Source organism: Podarcis vaucheri, assembly GCF_965113315.1.
Source record: "Podarcis vaucheri genome assembly, chromosome: 3".
Lineage (NCBI taxonomy): Eukaryota > Metazoa > Chordata > Lepidosauria > Squamata > Lacertidae > Podarcis > Podarcis vaucheri.
Genome location: NC_138761.1, coordinates 42,584,600 through 42,599,836, shown reverse-complemented (window position 1 = coordinate 42,599,836; position 15,237 = coordinate 42,584,600). Strand labels below are relative to the sequence as shown.

The 15,237-nt window shown below is 40.6% G+C and overlaps 2 protein-coding genes across 4 annotated transcripts in view; one reads left to right on the top strand and one right to left on the bottom strand.

Annotated features, from left to right (window-relative positions):
• The window catches only part of VIT (vitrin), a 39,973-nt gene extending 35,423 nt beyond the window's left edge, over positions 1-4,550 (top strand). Inside the window, 1 exon segment of the mRNA XM_082215136.1 lies at positions 299-4,550. Within this exon segment, the coding sequence (XP_082071262.1) occupies positions 299-477 (179 nt within the window). The 3' untranslated portion in view covers positions 478-4,550.
• Positions 4,191-15,237, bottom strand: part of STRN (striatin) — a 56,694-nt gene continuing 45,647 nt past the window's right edge. For all 3 annotated transcript variants that reach the window (XM_082215019.1, XM_082215021.1, XM_082215020.1), the window contains 4 exons: positions 14,657-14,797; positions 13,485-13,592; positions 11,177-11,263; positions 4,191-11,087 (listed from right to left, as the gene is read on the bottom strand). In XM_082215019.1, the coding sequence (XP_082071145.1) occupies positions 10,918-11,087; positions 11,177-11,263; positions 13,485-13,592; positions 14,657-14,797 (506 nt within the window). In that variant the 3' untranslated portion in view covers positions 4,191-10,917. The remainder of the gene's footprint in view (positions 11,088-11,176; positions 11,264-13,484; positions 13,593-14,656; positions 14,798-15,237) is intronic.

The following is a 15,237-nucleotide window of genomic DNA, read 5'->3' as shown; positions in this document are numbered from 1 at the left end:
TAAGTTTTGCAAGCCAGAAGTCCAAGTTTGGTATAATAATAAAAAAGTAGTGCATTTGTATATTCTTGGTGAACATTAAGCCTTTCAGTTTTTGAAACACAGGAAGGACAAGTATGAGTCATTCAACAAGACAATGGGGAACAACAAGTCTGGGGATTGGAATGCCTCATTTATTTAAGTTTAAACACCTCACCACTTCTGATAATATTTTTGGGCCCTTATATGGATATTACTTTGAACGCAATATTGTCTCAAATAAGGCATTAACCTCATTATGTACTCACGGTTCTCACTTCAGGAGTCATAGCTTATTCGGTAGGAATTGCATGGGCTGCCCAAGACGAGCTGGAAGCTATTGCTACTGACCCCGACAGAGAACACTCCTTCTTTGTGGACGAGTTTGACAGCCTCTACAGATTTGTTCCCAGGATCATCCAGAATATTTGCACCGAGTTTAATTCGCAACCACGGAACTGAAATCAGCAGCAGGGTCCAGGAAACACTGCATCACTACATGAGAAAATGTTTGGCAAGCAATGCCAGCCAGGAGGCTCAAAGGCAACTGTGGCTAAGAGCCAATGCCAGCTCTATTCTCCATGCATGGCAATAATGGGCGTAGACTGATCAATCTCCTTCCCCCCACCCTTGCTGGTTTCAAAACTGATTCAGTAGAGGAGCTGGCTACAGTCCTTGGTTAGATAATTCAATCTCTAGATTGGAGTTAACTTCCACATAGAATAGGAGACTAATAGGTCTAAGGCTGTAACCCAGATGCACTGGACTTGGCGGGCATGCCAGAGATGGCATTTGTTGGGGACCACCCCATTTCAGCTCTCCAGTGATGCAGAATGGCTAACCAACAGCTGGTTTTAAAATATTACATGGCGCTTTGGAACCCCGGCCTTTAATTAAGAGCTGTTGGCAGACACATGAGGACAGGAAGCAAGCAAAGGACAAGAGACTACAACAAGCAGGGCAGATCAGGATTTGGTTCGGGGGGGGGGGAATCAGTATCAACAAAGATGGAGTATGGCACTCACACCAGCTGTCCACAATTGCTTTGTTGGGCATAACAGCACAAGTGTTGAAAGAATAGTTTGGGGAAAATTGAAGCTTACAGATTGTTTAATTACACATCACAGAACGTTCAACTGAAGTTAGTTGCAATGCAGGCCAGGCAGACAGAGTCTGTAACCTGGCACCAAAAGAGCAAGGCAGTAAATTATATATATGGTTCCTACCAGTTTCCTTCCTGTCTTCATAAACGAGTCCAGAGAGCAGCTTCCCACATGCCTAGTTCAGTGACATCATATTCCTTCCATCTCTTCAGATTCTAAAATCAAGCCTCAGCCTAAGGGAATCTGCAGTTTTTACAGATGCTTCTAGGGTTGGTGCTGTGATGCATTACAAAAAGCAAAAGTGGCAATCTATTATTTATTCTATATCCCATAAGCCAGAGTATTTATCACTGGACATCAGCATCAAATGCCCTCTGCTGATTTTACAACTGCTGTCACAAGCAACGGACCCTGTCAATTCTCTTTGATTTTAATATACAGCTATTAGCACTCAGGCCCAAGAATAGTTTTATCAGCAAAGTGGGCCTTTGGTGTGTTGCATAAGATGTCAAATAGATGTTTATTCCTGCTCTCTGCTTCCTGTTTTTTAACCAGCTGCTGATCCACAAGAGAGCTTCTTCTCTTAACCCCTGACTGCTAAGTTTACTCAGGAGCCTTTGGAGAGTGATCTTATGATCTTTTAAAAAGTCTTGAGTATTCACTAGGCTTCCCATATGTCAGGAAAATTCCTGACATATCCATGTTTTCGGATGTAAAAATGGCATCGGGGTGAATTTTGCCAGCAAAATGCCAGAGAAAACCCAGGTGTTTATGCACCGCAGCTCCAAAAGCTTAAAATGACTATTTTTTTGGGGGGGAGGGAGGTTTCTCCCCCAAAAGCCCAACCATTTTGGGGTCTTCCTGAAGAAAGCTCAACGCCTTTGCAGGTGCCAGAAATTTTACTTTTTGAAATATGGCAACTGTGGTGCTTACTGTCTAGTGGATCACACCTATGTGCTTGTTGACAGGACTCAGCCTTTAAAGAATTTGTTGTGAGTCAAAATATCAGTATTGAGGGGCATTTGGCTTTGCATATGGACTACAGCTACATGGTCAGCCTTGAGTATTGACCATGCTGGTTGGGGTTGATGGGAGATGAAGCTCAGCGACAGCTGAAGGGTCCAAGGTTCCCTACCAATTGTGTATCTGCTAGTTGTATCTTTCATGTTTTTCATCAGTTTTCCTAGAACAGATGTTCGGTTTTTTGGCTTGTAAATTCCTGGATTTCCTCCCCCCCAAGTGGTGCTGTGTTGCCTATTTCCCAGCTCTCAGGTACAGAGGCCTCTTACATATTATTACATAAGAGCAGCAATATCGCATCTGAGTTATTTTAAGAACTCTTGGGTGTCTACACCATCCAGGCTTGGAGATTTATTTTTAAATCGTCATTAGGACTTAGAACTTTATCTCATCATCATCATTTGCCTCGCCTCCCTGAAAAAGTCAGTTTCCACACGGTATTTCTCCGCATCTTCCGCAACGAAGACAAGTGCAAAGAATGCAGCTGAATGCAAAGGATTTGTGGATGAAACATGAGCTTGTAAATATTATTTTAACTTTCCCCTCTCTGCACATGCACCTACATTAAATAGCTTTTTTAAAAATAACTTGCTGTACCCTTTTGCAATAAAAGTTACAAAAAGGGTGTGCTAGATCTCATTTGCTTTGGAGGAAAAAGAAAGCTTACACAAACCCAATAAACCTTCCCCCCCCTCTAACTTCTGAAGCTAAAGCCTGCGTACGGACTTTTTCCCTTGTAAAAAAGGTATGAGTAGACCCTTTTTGCTTCCTAGGATTGTGAACATAAGCTGCTGCATCAGATTCATTGGTTCATACTGCTCAGTCTGGCTCTCCCAAGCTCTCCAGGGTTGCCGCCAGGGTCTTTCGCAGCAATACTACTGGAAATCCTAAATGGGAGGGAGACTTTCAGTAAGTCAAGCATGTGTTCCATTCCAAGCTTGGACCCTCCTCAAACATCCGGACTGGTCCATTCTTAAATAGCCTTATAATTCTGACTAGATGGACCACCAAGTTTTTCTACATTGCATTAGTGCTGAAAGTTTTACAGTGGGATTAAAGTAATGGCTGAACAAGCCTGCACTGAGTTTAGGGGCTGCATTCCAATAGCATATTCTCAAACTTATTTGTGTGCCAGGATTCAACCCCAACATGTTTTCATGGGCCTTAACGTGGTGCAGTGTATGAAAGTGCCTTCAAATGTGCTTACTTCTCAGCAGTACTTTGTTTACTTGCAGTATTTATGGTCCACATGCATGAAGCATTAGGGAAAGGGCTAATAGAAATTATTTGTACTTCATAATCTGTGTGAAATATCCTATTCACTTCAGTATTAAAGTGCAATATAGAACAACCCAAGATATTCCTATGTGCTATCATTATTTGTTGATGGCTCAGGCAAGTTACAAACATCAGTATTTTCCACTTTAGCAGTTAATTCCAAGAGAATGGAAGTGTTTACTTATTACATCACACAGTTTTCTCTTGTGACAAGGCAGAACATGTGCTTTTTTAAGGGAGAACCACCATTTTGACACTTTCATCCAGCAGCCCTCAATGCAAACTGCAATCTGTTTTGTATTTAGCAGATCCTTAATTAATTTAGCCTGCATAACGCATGCTGCATAACTTTTTTTAAAAAAAAGAATACTCCCTTGTTCTGCCAAATACCCAACTTAATTAAGAGTTCTGGAGAATTCAAATACTTACTACTTTAAGATATTCTGTTTGATAGTGATTAAAAGGGTTTTTAAATTTAAAAGTGCTTATAAACTGCTTAATGTTTTAAAAAATCTAAGTGGTGTACAACATAACAATAAAATAAAAATAACATAAAAACAAACAAAAACAAGAATCCAAAGAAATAATTGCCCTACGGCAGCTTTTGATTTTTTTCTTTTCCAGTGGACCAACATGGTTACCTCTGAGTAAAAATGTAATTCATAAAGTCTGTGGAGCAAATGATGACATATAAAGAGGCTTTTTTCACCCTGTGGCTTGTATTTTTGGAGAGGTTCCATAAACTGTAATATACATTTAGAACACACACAAAGATGTTGAAAAATAGTATTTATTAGCACCCAATTTACATAAATACATAGTACAAAGGACATTTATTTGCTGCGGTAATATTCAGTAAAGCTGCTCTGTATAGTGTTACTTCAGGAAGGTCCATTTGATTTTACTCAACATAGAATGCAGGTACTGTACACAGAAATTCACTTTGCAACTCTTCAGTGCCACTGCCTTTATTAGTACCTCAGCACTGCCTCATTTACGTGAGGTATTAACAGAAGTTATTTTTGTATTTAATAATGAGAACAACTTTCTCAACCTCCAGAACAAATTTACTCAAAATCTTCCACAAACTGCTTTGCTGTTCTTTACTTTTAAAGGCAGTTAAATATTAAAAGACTGAAAAACAAACAAAAACCAGGTACTATTGATGCTTTTGCAACTCATCTGGTTTTGAGAAAAATGGCGAAATATTGAAAATGGTTCTTCAGACACACATTACTCTGCTGCTAATGATTTTTGAACTTTTGGGGATGAAATAATGGTCTCTCAGAGGAAAGCGACAACTCTAGAGTACAAAGAGTCTTTTTCCGGTAAGAACTTTGTGCCGAAACTGTACTACCGACACTGCTTTCCCCATTAATGCTCAATCTTCCTAAAGCAATGAAAACAAGGGCAACACTGATTCACACCCCTAGATAACTTATGTTGGTCAAAATTTGGAAGAATCAATATATCACATTGTAACATTAAAACTTCCACATCAATACTAAGGTATCAATCCTATATTTACTGACTTGGGAGTAAGCCCCTTTGAGCGCAGTGGGGCTTACCTCTGAGTATGCATGCATACGATTGCACTGTAGAGGTTTTCCACCAAAATGACTATTCTGTATACAAGCAAAAAGGCTGATTGTATTTAACCAAGGAGTACTGTCACATGCTCGTTGAGGAGCATCCCTCCATCTTTTACTACAGGAACTATTCTCGGTTCATCTATGAACAATATGCAATTTATTACCCATGATAAAGACAGAAACCACGAGGACAGGTGAGCATGACTGTTCTTGGAAAGATTGACTAGACTAAGCAACCAGCCATACTCTGTGGTGCAACTGACCATTCATGCATCAGAAAATGGATAGTACACACCTCACACTGGTCCTAATTTAATCCACTCCACACATGCATTCTGTAGCCTATTCATATTTCAGCTATTCCCATATACACATCTATCTTGCTGCTATTCCCAACATGATAAAAGCGTCAAATGTTATGATCCCTAGTAACCAGTTGGAACATTCCCTTGAAATAAAACACTATGCAAGTGCAGAAGGATGGCTACTTACGTTAGGTTTCCACATCCCTTTTCAAAATTGGTTCCGATTTAAGTTCAACTGTATTTAAGCAATGGAAGCAAGGTACAGTTACCTTGTCAGGAATGAAGAACACACCTTGCACTTCCAGGCTACCATCAGCAGCCTTTACTTTAAAGATGAGAATGGGACAAGTGTTTAAAGAACAAGCAGTAAAAATAAAAAAAAATTAAATTCAAGTTTCTTTAGTGTTTGGAAGAGTAGGAAAAACTACTGCAGGAGAACAAAAGCCAGTGGTGGCCTAGTAATTTTGCTAACATCTAGCATGCAGGCATGTATAAAAAGAAAACAGCTGGCCAACATGCGGAAAATACAAACTAGATTATTAAAAGAAATGGAGATGATCTCGCAATATATAAAACAAAGATTAATACAAGTTTTCAGTCTAAAATACAATGTGTTGGCTCCAGAGTTGCATGGAGCAACATGCAGATCTAACCCACCTCCGCAATAAGTTTAGTCAGTAAGACAAAGTATTCTAATATAGTTTCCTTTCCCTTCAAAAGAACTGCTATTGGTAAACCTGCCCAGTGCACATTACTGTGAAATATTGTTGTCAATCTGTGTTTTAAGCTTGCAGAGTTTCAGAAAGCCAAGAACACAGTACAAGAGACCCTTTCAGTTAATTTGGGCTGCCCAGTTACAAGATGTTACGTATTTTGTCTGGTTTCAAAAGCTGTCCTGTACTTTATATAAAATGGCACAGATGCTGTGGCACTAAAATCTGTGTTTATCATGGTCATCTGACTATCGCAGGGAATATTTTGGAAGGTGTCCACCTAGAAGCCAACTTATATTGGAACACCAGTTCCAAAAGGAGCAAGAAAAATGGTTCAGTCTGAAACCTCCAATTATTCCTTATATAATTTGGTTGGTTTTCATTAAGTTATCCATGTAAGCAATGGTGTGTTTTACTTGGCAAAAAGCTGTGTAACTTTTCTGAGTACTGGGACAAATATGCCGCAGAAGTCACATCAAATTAGGATCTCTACATTCAAACAGAGTGCAAAAAAGTTAGAATTCTCAGACCTCGTCCAATCAGAACCTAAGGCAATTCTGAAACACTTAAGTTCTACGTAAACTTCAGTGTGTATCCAATACATGAACAGCAGAAAGCGTATCTTCTGATCAACTGCAGTGTGAATTTATCAATCTATGCATTAAAAGCTTATTGGGGGAAATTGAACTTTTAAAATATTCTGGCATTCACTATGCTGCAGAAGAGTCTGATTTTTAAAACTGCTCTCCCCCCCCCCCGTGACTACTGAATCATCCAACATTTTCATCACTGCTTAGGCCAAATGTATTGCTCTGTCTTCCTTTGGACCATATCAGCAACGCCGAGGGGGGTGTCTTGTTTTCTGGGCAGCCCAGGCAGGGAGGTCGCTTCAGTCCTGCTATTGCAGTGGTTTGACTTCACCCCTGGAGGTGCACTCCACTGAATATACTCTACGTCAGGGACGGGGGAACTTGTGCAGCTCTTCCGAGCAACACGCCAGAGATAAAAGTGGAAGGAGCAACAAAGGTAAATTTCATCAAAGATTAATTTTACCTCACCCTCCTCTACATCCTGCATCCAGAAAAGAAAGAGGCATTATCAGAGTTCAAGCACATGTTCCTGCTAGGCAAAGCAGGAGGAGCGAGAGCTGCGGAGAGTTCCCATGGCCAGGGAGCGAGGATTGTAGGGGCTGCTTGGGCTCCCAGCTCTGAGATAACTCTGTTCTAAGCTCACAACCTGTCAAATTCATTGCAATGCAGTTTCTAAGCAAGGGTTCCAAAAAGGTGCTTAGGCTCTAAAAGTAAACCATGTAAGATTTGTCTTAATATGGCAACTATGAAGGTAAGCTGTTCAATCTTTAATACATTTGACTTCAAAGTCATTTGTATCTGAATTAGAGAAATACATAGTGTCTGTATAAATTAAAGTAAGTATGAGGCTTCCATACAGAGAATTCAATATGAGGATATCCTAATGGAGAAACTGGAGAGATTACTTAAGTAGCTCTGCTTTGGTTAAAGATCTTAAGGTCAATCGAAGCATAAGAGCAGCATCCCTGCCTGTGGAAAATCTAGGTCTCAAGAAGAGTTGTAGTCCAGCCTTATTCTTGAATATTTCTACTTGCAGGGTTTCTTTACGTGGGGTAACACTGAAATATTCAGTTTCCTACTTGCATTCTGAAAAGATACATAACCAGAAGGACTATACCACATACCTTTTCTGTCTGTGTGTAGGGCTTCTTATGTTTTTAAACTTCAGCATTTTCCTACATTTTTCACTGTATCTAAATCAGGGGTGGCCAACTACTAGCCTTCCAGATGTTGTTGAACTCCTGACTCCCAACAATTCCAGCCAATGGTCAGGGATGATGGGAGTTGTAGTCCACCAACCTCAGGAGGGTTACATTAACCAGACACTTGCACACACATGTAAGACTCTGACAAAAATCAACTATGCGCAGTTGTTATGAGAATGTGCTGCAATGGGTGGGCCTTGGGATGAAGCACTGTTTCCTTCCCACCCACCCACATATGTGTGGGAATATTTTAAGCATCCGCTTGTGATTTATAACAAACTGTTTCATCCAAATATGGCTCTGATCCTGGCTTGCAAAGCATCCATGTTTTGAACAAACCAGTGTTTCTCATATCCGGGGGGTGGGTGGGTGGGTGGAAAATTGTGCTTTGTTAAGACTCTACTTTCCTCCCCTTGTTTACAAAGGAAGGAGGAAAGGGAGGGGAAGTTACGCTATGGTGTGTTCTTGTAACAAATCAGAGAAGGTACCTGTGCATTGTTGGTTCACAAGTTTCTTCTAGAATTAAGCTCATGCATGCAGGTTCACCGCTCAACAATCACAGCATCAGATAACAGGCATATATACAACGGTTCCTCAGAGATCAAACCCACAGGCAGAACTTTGATATCACTGGACATGATCTTAACATTCGAATGAAGGCAGCTCACCTGGCCAGCTGCAACAGGGTCATGTAAAGGCAAAAGGGGAAAGGAAAGAATGTGGTCTGGAGGTTAACCAAATGCTTATAAAATCCACAATGGTAGTGCAACCCAATACTTGCAGGTAAACAGAATAGGTCAGTCAAGGTTAGAAAGGGTCTTTTTCATCTCTAACTGAAGATAGCATCTTGAAGAAGTTATAATATTTGTGCACAGTACAATGCAGTCTATAGTACACAAGCAAAGAAGACTGACAGACACTGACAGAGTCTAGAGAAGAACACAAATACAGAGTCCACAACCTCGTGGTAAGGCTACATTTTTTGTTTGTCAAAAGGCACCTCAGCCTCTAGTTATTTGCCTGTTTTCAAAGTTGCTTCACTTGGATCAGGAATTCACTAAGCAGGACTGAACAACTTCCAATCCAAATTTGAATAGCAACTTTTTTCTTACATTCATAATTTAATCAAAATGGGAGTCTCCAAAACAAGCATGCTGGTCTATTAGTTGTATGTACAGCAATTTAAACATCAGCAACTATGTATTATATTGCTTAAGCAAAAAGCACAATAACCATACCTTTTATCCTTTGTACGCAACAAAGTCTGGAGAATTTTTAATACTAAAACATTAAAATTACCCATAGAATCTTCCCTTAAGACACATTTAATACATACTGTTTACAATTTCTCTTTCTATATATATATCTATATATATATGTACACACACAATATACACAACTTTATGTATTTTTCTAAATAAATCTTTGCAATATCCTTTTAAAAATAAGATCACAGAGAGAAGGGATACATACACAGAAGTCACATATAGATAGGTATGTTTGATGCAGTTGGTCTTTCTGCTTTGACTCAAAATTGAGGTTTAACGAAGGCTGAACAGTTTGAGATATATTGGTAATTTTTTTGATTCCATTACAGGGAAACATGTTGCACATCAGAATCTGCAAGAGTGGAAACTTCTACAAATAGGTATGCCACATATTTTTAGTACCAAATGCAGAAAACATGTTCAAACCTAAGGCTGGTAATGCAATGACAGAGAATAAATGGTTTCTTTTCTGGATTGTGTGGTAGTTATTCCCAAAAAATGAAGGCATATTTTTATGAATTCCAAATTCTTCCAAAAACCAATTCCAGCCCATTGTGTCAGCTGGAGCAGTTGGGAATTGTAGTTCAAATATCTGGAGGGCACCAAATTGGTGAAGGCTGCTCTACACACCCACACCCCATGAAAACAGCTTCCTGCTGCTGTGGAGGATGTGAATTTGGCAACCAGGTTGGCCAACTCTACACCCTTTTCCTGCCAATCACCACCCTATTACAAGGGTGAGTACCAAGCAGAAAATCTCCTCCAGACAGGCCCCACCCACATGGTTGATTAAATAACTCTCTCACTAGATATATAAACACACTATTCTTAGCAGCCAAAGACTGAATCACAGAGAGGTCACTTCTATGCATGAGTGTGTGAGTAAGATTTGGAGAGGGGAGGGGTATCCAAGCAGGTTTATTCAAGATAATGAAAATTATTAGGATGCCATTAACATGCATTTCAACAGTAAGGCCTATTAAAGCCAACACAGATATCATTTCTTGTTTATTGAAAAGGGAAGAGTTTCATAATTTTACTGAGCTCAGCTATGAATGGAAGAGTCATCAACATCTGAATTAAGCCTCATCCCTGTTGTAAACTGTGGTGCCAGTCACTTGTTAACAAATTCTTTCAAAGGCTTAAAATAAAACATACATTTTAAAGCATTTGTTAATATCTGCTTTAATACAATTTAGGGAAACTGCATTAATATTTGATGTTTAAACCCAATCCACCTAATGTAACAGCCAGCAGGCTGAGACAAAACCAAGCCTTATTCTCCTGTACATCATTGAACCGTACAACACGTAAAAAAACAAGGAGAAGAAATAATATTTATGTTATACTTCTAAGAGTTACATCACCAAATTCAGGCTGATTTTACAGAAATACATGGGTAATATTCTCGAGGAGAAAAAGCAGGCAGAAAAGTTTCTATCTACCCACATCCTACAGAAACTGAGTTTTCTGCTTCCTTATTGCCCACACTGGACTGCACATATTGTTTACGGAGGATCTCATTTTGCCCAAGGCCGGCCTGGACAAATACTGACACCTTCAAAAATAAAAACGGTTCTTCTGTATGGACCATTGGAAACAGAGGGTTTCCCAGCTCTCAGCACTAGCTGAGCTCATATAACCCAAGGAACCCCCTAATTTAGAAAAGAGCACCCTGAAAGAAAAGAAAGAAATATAACCCTAGACCATTTGCTAACATTCACTGAATTAAAGGGCATGAAGCCCTTGTCATTTGTACAGCTTGTTGTGTATATATGTATATATATATATACACACACGGCAGCTAGAGAGGAAGAGAAATATTGCGTCATACAAAGACTTTAGCAAGCGCATCTGCTCCAGCACTGGCGATATAACATTTCGAGGGATGGAATGCTACGTCATGAATGGATTCGTCGTGTTTCTTGCGATGAGCCGTAAACTCCTGAATGCAGGTCTTGCTTTCAAGGTTCCATAAGCGTATTGAACAGTCGTGGCCTAGGTTAGGCAAAGAAGAGGGAAAACATTTAGATTTGCAGTTACGTTTAATTAAGAGTAGATTAAGAGGGGATATGGGATGTACTTACTGCCGGACATCAAGTACAAGCCATTAGGATCAACAGCGAGACTTGTGACTGCATCCAAGTGGGCCACCATGGAATGGATCAATTTTCCTTTGAAATTAAAGAAATTAAAAAAAAACAACAACTTGTCTGAGCTTTAACAAAGCTTTAACAGAACTTATGGGAAATGATACTGATATCAAGCATAGTAGCAACTATTCTCATTGAAACAGAGGATCTTTGAATATGAGCATAGCCCCCTTCCCTTTGGAAAGTGATCACCTGACTGTGTCTCTGTGCTGGTCACTTTCACTTTCTCGGTTACTTCCTAGAGCTCTGCTTCCCAAACCTGGTACCTGGTTCAGGTCCCTTCCCGCAGTTAAAAAAGTGAAAGAAACATTCACTTTCACACTAAAAAAAAATACCAAAGGGCTCTACCCAACACTGCAGCTCCACTTGCACATATTTCTGTGCATGCATGTGTTCCTATCTTGTCCCTTCCAGCCCCCTGCACACCCTCAGAATCAGCTCCAGGGGCCTGCAGCAGATTTTAGGGGCAAGAGTGGAAATGAGTTGAACTCTGCTCCTGCAGCATTAGGTACAACCTAGACAGGTTTTTACTCATTAGCTCCCACGGAAATAAGCAGGCATCTTCCTTACAGCTGCCACACAGATTGTTGCTGCTCTGCATCCCACTTCCCTACTTTGCCCAGTCAATCAGGGATGGAACACGTTGTTTCAGGGTAATGATGCTGGGAGTTCCCTGTACAGGCGACATCCCAGCGCACCCTTGTTCACTCTTTTGTGATGTCACTGTCCATATAGTAATGGGGGTGGGAGAACTAACAATGCATGGGGTCACGCCAATCTGATGGAGAAAAGGTAGAATGCATCCATCACAGTGTGTGAGTTTTTACAAGGCACACTTCAGCATTTTTCACAGCAGAGTGGTGTGTCCTGGCACATATCTTAGAAATCCCTATCCTGAATAACGTTACTATCAATTGAAGTAAACTGCAGAAGGGTGGATTCTCACATAATCAGATACAAAATGGATAACGACCGCCCATCATTTGTGCTCAATACTTGCAAATAAATCCTTCAATGTTCCCCTTTAAAATGGAAGCAATGACCCAATCCTGCCTTAGTTGCCATATCCATATATTATGCAGAGATGCAGAGGTAAAGCAGAGATTTCTACAAGTGCTTTGATACAGTATGTTAATCATTCATATGTACCCCCAATTTTGTTGTTCCAAGTGCAAAGCAAAACCTGCCCTGAGCTCAGTTTGCTACATCAAAGAAAAGGTAGCTCAATTCACGGAAAACAGAGTCTGAACTCCTAGGCAGCTTAGATATGAGCTTTTGAAAGCAAACCTTGCAAGTCACAAGGCTGAAGTTATCTAGTGGCTCAGGTTTAACAAAGTTGCTTGTATTAACTCTGCCTACTGATCCTTTGCCAAACTAAGCAGGAAACACCTGGACCAAAATTTCTAGAATTAAATAACAGAGTTCATTAACACAGTGCCTAGCTTTGGAATATGATGCATTGTGTGTGTTTTTGTTTTAAGCACATAATTAAGATACCAATTGAAATGACTGCAAGTTTTCTAACAGTTATGATTTACATATTTTCCTTCACTGTGGGTGAACATGGAGAACATGGAGCTTTAAGAACAAGGGTAAGAAGTCTAAGCGCTCCTCTTTCAGATATTTAGAAGGGGACAAACACACACAAGCATCTATAACACACAGAAGCATCTATAAGCTTTGGCAGCAATTCCATCTTGTGCAGTGTGGAAATTTGGGGTGCATAAATTTCCCTCCATGATCCTGTGGACCATCCACTTTTCTGTAGCAAAGACAAGCATCAGGATTGGCTGGGAAGGATGTTAAAGCTGTAACTCAAATGCTGAGCCACACCAATTCCTTCTGCACAGCCAATAAGCCTTTACAGTGGTACCTTGGTTTGCAACCGCTTTGGATTACAACCATGTCAAACCCGGAACTGCGTGTTCCTTTTTTTAGATTACAACCCATTTTTTTATTACAACCCTTTTTTATATATAACAACCAATTTTTTTTTTGGGGGGGAGGCCCCATTGGCGAAAGCGCGCCTTGGGTTACAACCTGTTTTGGTTTACAACCGGACCTCCGGAAGGATTATGGTTGTAAACCAAGGTACCACTGTATTCCTGTCATCCGTTTTACAAGTCATAGAACTTTCAAACCTCAATTTCAAAATTTCTCTCTAAATGGGTAGGACTTCAGACAATTTCATGATATTTTTGTTTTTTTATGTTAGGCCTACTGAGGGAAGAATTATGCTTACCTGTGTTATTGTCATAGAATTTGATGTGTCTATCCTCATGGGCTGTGATACTAATTGGAAGAGTTGGATGGCTGATTACTTTGTTTATTTGGCAAGAAGAGGTGACTGCTAAAGGAATGAACAAGTGCAAACACAGTCAACACAGAAAAATTATTTCATTCACATAAGCCAGTGGTTTTTAAGCAGTGTGCTCTGGCACCCTGGGGTGCTTTGACTGATCAGGGGTGCCGCAGGCAACACTGTCCTTCTTTCCTTCCCTCCCTTTCTCTGATGGCCTCTTGCATCTCTGCCTCCCAAAGGTTTGCACAGCTGTTTGTTGCAAGCTCCCCAGGTGCCCCTGGGGCTGGCCAGGGGGTGCTTCCCAGGCCCCTGTGGGGCAGTGTGAGGAGGCACCTTTCTTTGGGCCGGGGTGGCAGCTCAGAGACCAGGAGTGGCAGCTGCAGCTGCCCAGAGAACAGCCCCAAGGAGAAGGGAGCAGAGAGGAGGCTGAGGGGACACGCCACAAGGGAGGGTGTTCGAAAAAGGGTGAGGGGCTGCTGGCTCTGCAGGCAAGGGGTGGCATAACTGGGCTCCTGAGCTCCACAGGGGTGCTGCAAAAAAGCATTTGGTTGGTCAAGGAAACTGTGGACCCAAAAAGGTTGAAAACCTCTGAAACAAGCTATTGGAAAGACTAACGACCTGATTTAGCAGGCCAATCTGGTGCAAAAATCCCAACATGTTCAGTCCACTCAATCTACTTGTACCTTACTATGCTCATTCAATATATTGTCAACCTGCTTCTCAAACTAACCTACGTATAATTCAGGAACACCATATAGTTGCATAGGGGATGGTGGAAACCTAATATTTAAGGAAGTCCAAAATACCTATGGATCATATAAGGAAGCATGGCAAGTGGGTGATGAGGGTCAGGGAGAATAAGAGAGCTAATCTGCTATTTCCTCATACTTGTTATTTCAGAATTGTTTGTATTAGAGTACATTTATGGCTAGATTTATCAGTCCCATGTGGACTGACGCCAGCAGTCCATCAAAGACGATTAGGTGCAAACATCGGTATCCTAAATGGAAGTACACTTCATTTAATTCCCTTCTATGCATGATGGTTTCAGACTTTATCAATATAAACACGAACAATGAAAACACATGGAAATAACCCCTTTGGATACATACTAGTATCTGCGTTGGACTCCAAGTTAAGGATGCGTTGTCTTGTTTCCATGTTATATATGCTTGTGTGGCCACTATTAAAGGATGCTACCATGTGGCTTGGGTCACTGCTCACAATGTCCACAGAAGATGGAATCCCCATCTCTACAAAAGCAGAAGAGTGTTAGGAAGAATAGGAAGCTTGGTCCATTAGCCACTACCTGAAAGCAGCCACATTAATTCATTTTCTTGGCACAAATCTAGAAGTCATTTCAAATTTTCCAGCCAAGTTGGTAAAAGCAAGAAATATGGTTTCTCAAGTGTCCAAAAAGATGTGTGAATGTTGGACTATTAGAACTCTGTTTCAGTAATGAGCCAATCAATCCTCAAACCCGTTACATTTACATAGGTATCAGGACCTGCTGTAACCTGAGATGTGCAGTGCACCCACCATGCCCAAGAGGAGCAGAGGAGCAAGAGCTAGTATACTGACTAATGCATCACAAATGTCTTATGGATTAATATTGGGTGGGCAAGTACAAAGGTTCAGAAAGGAAGGCAGAAGGGCTCTAGGTAGACAAGAAAGAGAGTCTAGGTCAGAGCTT